This window comes from Gavialis gangeticus, unplaced genomic scaffold, assembly GCF_001723915.1.
Source record: "Gavialis gangeticus isolate Ggan-Ray unplaced genomic scaffold, GavGan_comp1, whole genome shotgun sequence".
Lineage (NCBI taxonomy): Eukaryota > Metazoa > Chordata > Crocodylia > Gavialidae > Gavialis > Gavialis gangeticus.
The window spans coordinates 32,649,323-32,650,460 of record NW_017729025.1 but is presented as its reverse complement, the minus strand read 5'-3'; the positions used below and the strand labels follow the sequence as shown (position 1 = coordinate 32,650,460).

At 56.5% G+C, this 1,138-nt stretch overlaps 1 protein-coding gene across 1 annotated transcript in view; it reads left to right on the top strand.

Moving 5' to 3' along the window:
• AK7 (adenylate kinase 7) overlaps positions 1–1,138 on the top strand; it is a gene marked incomplete at its 5' end in the record, with an annotated part of 44,424 nt that continues 43,286 nt past the window's right edge. The window contains 2 exons of the mRNA XM_019519903.1: positions 1–36; positions 222–404. Of these exons, the coding sequence (XP_019375448.1) occupies positions 1–36; positions 222–404 (219 nt within the window). The remainder of the gene's footprint in view (positions 37–221; positions 405–1,138) is intronic.

Genomic DNA, 1,138 nt, shown 5'->3' with positions numbered 1-1,138 from the left:
CACCTGGACTCCTACGGCGGCGGCAACATCGGCAAGGTGGCCCCGGGCCGCCCAAGGGCCGGGTCCCCAACCCAGGGGCTGTGGTTTGCAGCCCTCCTAGCAGGAGGGCTGTCTGAGGGCCAAGCTGGGGGCTCCTGTTGTCACCCGGAGAGGGGTAGTGGCTTTGCCCCTTGAGGCGCTGTAACCTGTTCTCCTTTCTGCTTTTTCCTTTGGGCCACCAGTATCTGTCCAGGTGCGTGGTCGGGGCCTCGCTGGAGGAGGTGGCGGAGGAGGAGGATGAGGACGATGAGGCCAAGTCGGCTGGAGAAGCCAGCAGCAAGCCGAAGCCAGGCGTCTATCAGATCGTGGGGACCCTGTCTCAGGCTGGGAGCACGAAACCCGACTTTGCTGAAGAAACCTACGCTGTAAGTGGCAGCCGCAGCCATCCAGGCAGCAGCTTAGCAGGGGTCATTCACCCCAGATGGATCTGCCAGGACTTTCATAGACGTTTGGGCTAGAAGGGACCTCGGAAGATCAAGTTCAGCCCCCTGCCCAAAGGGCAGGAAGGCAGCTGGGGTCATAGGATCCCAGCAAGATAAGCATCCAATTTGCTGTTGAAGGTGTTCAATGTAGGTGCTTGAACCGCCTCCGATGGCAGGCTGTTCCAGACCTTGGGGGCTCGGACAGTAAAGAAATTCTTCCTTATGTCCAGCCTGAAATGGTCTCGCAGTAGTTCATGACCGTTCGACCTTGTCATCCCTTGGGGCGCTCTGGTGAACAAACTTTCCCCGAGATCCTGGTGGTCACCCCGATAAACTTATAGGTGGCCATCAGGTCACTCCTGAGCCTTTTCCAGGCTAAAGAGCCCCATGGCTCTCAGCCTATCGTCGTAAGGTCTGTTTTCCTGACCTCTGATCACGCACGTGGCTCTTCTCTGGACTCTCTCAAGCTTCTCCACATCCTTTTTGAATTGTGGAGCCCAAAACTGGACGCAGTACTCCAGCTGCGGCCTCACCAAGGCCGAGTACAAAGGGAGAATGATGTCTTGGTATTTGCTTGAGAAGCATCTATGGATGCAAGCCAGCATTTTGGTCGCTTTAGTAGCTACAGCATCGCATTGCAGGCTCATGTTCATCTTGTGGTCAATGATGACCCCCAA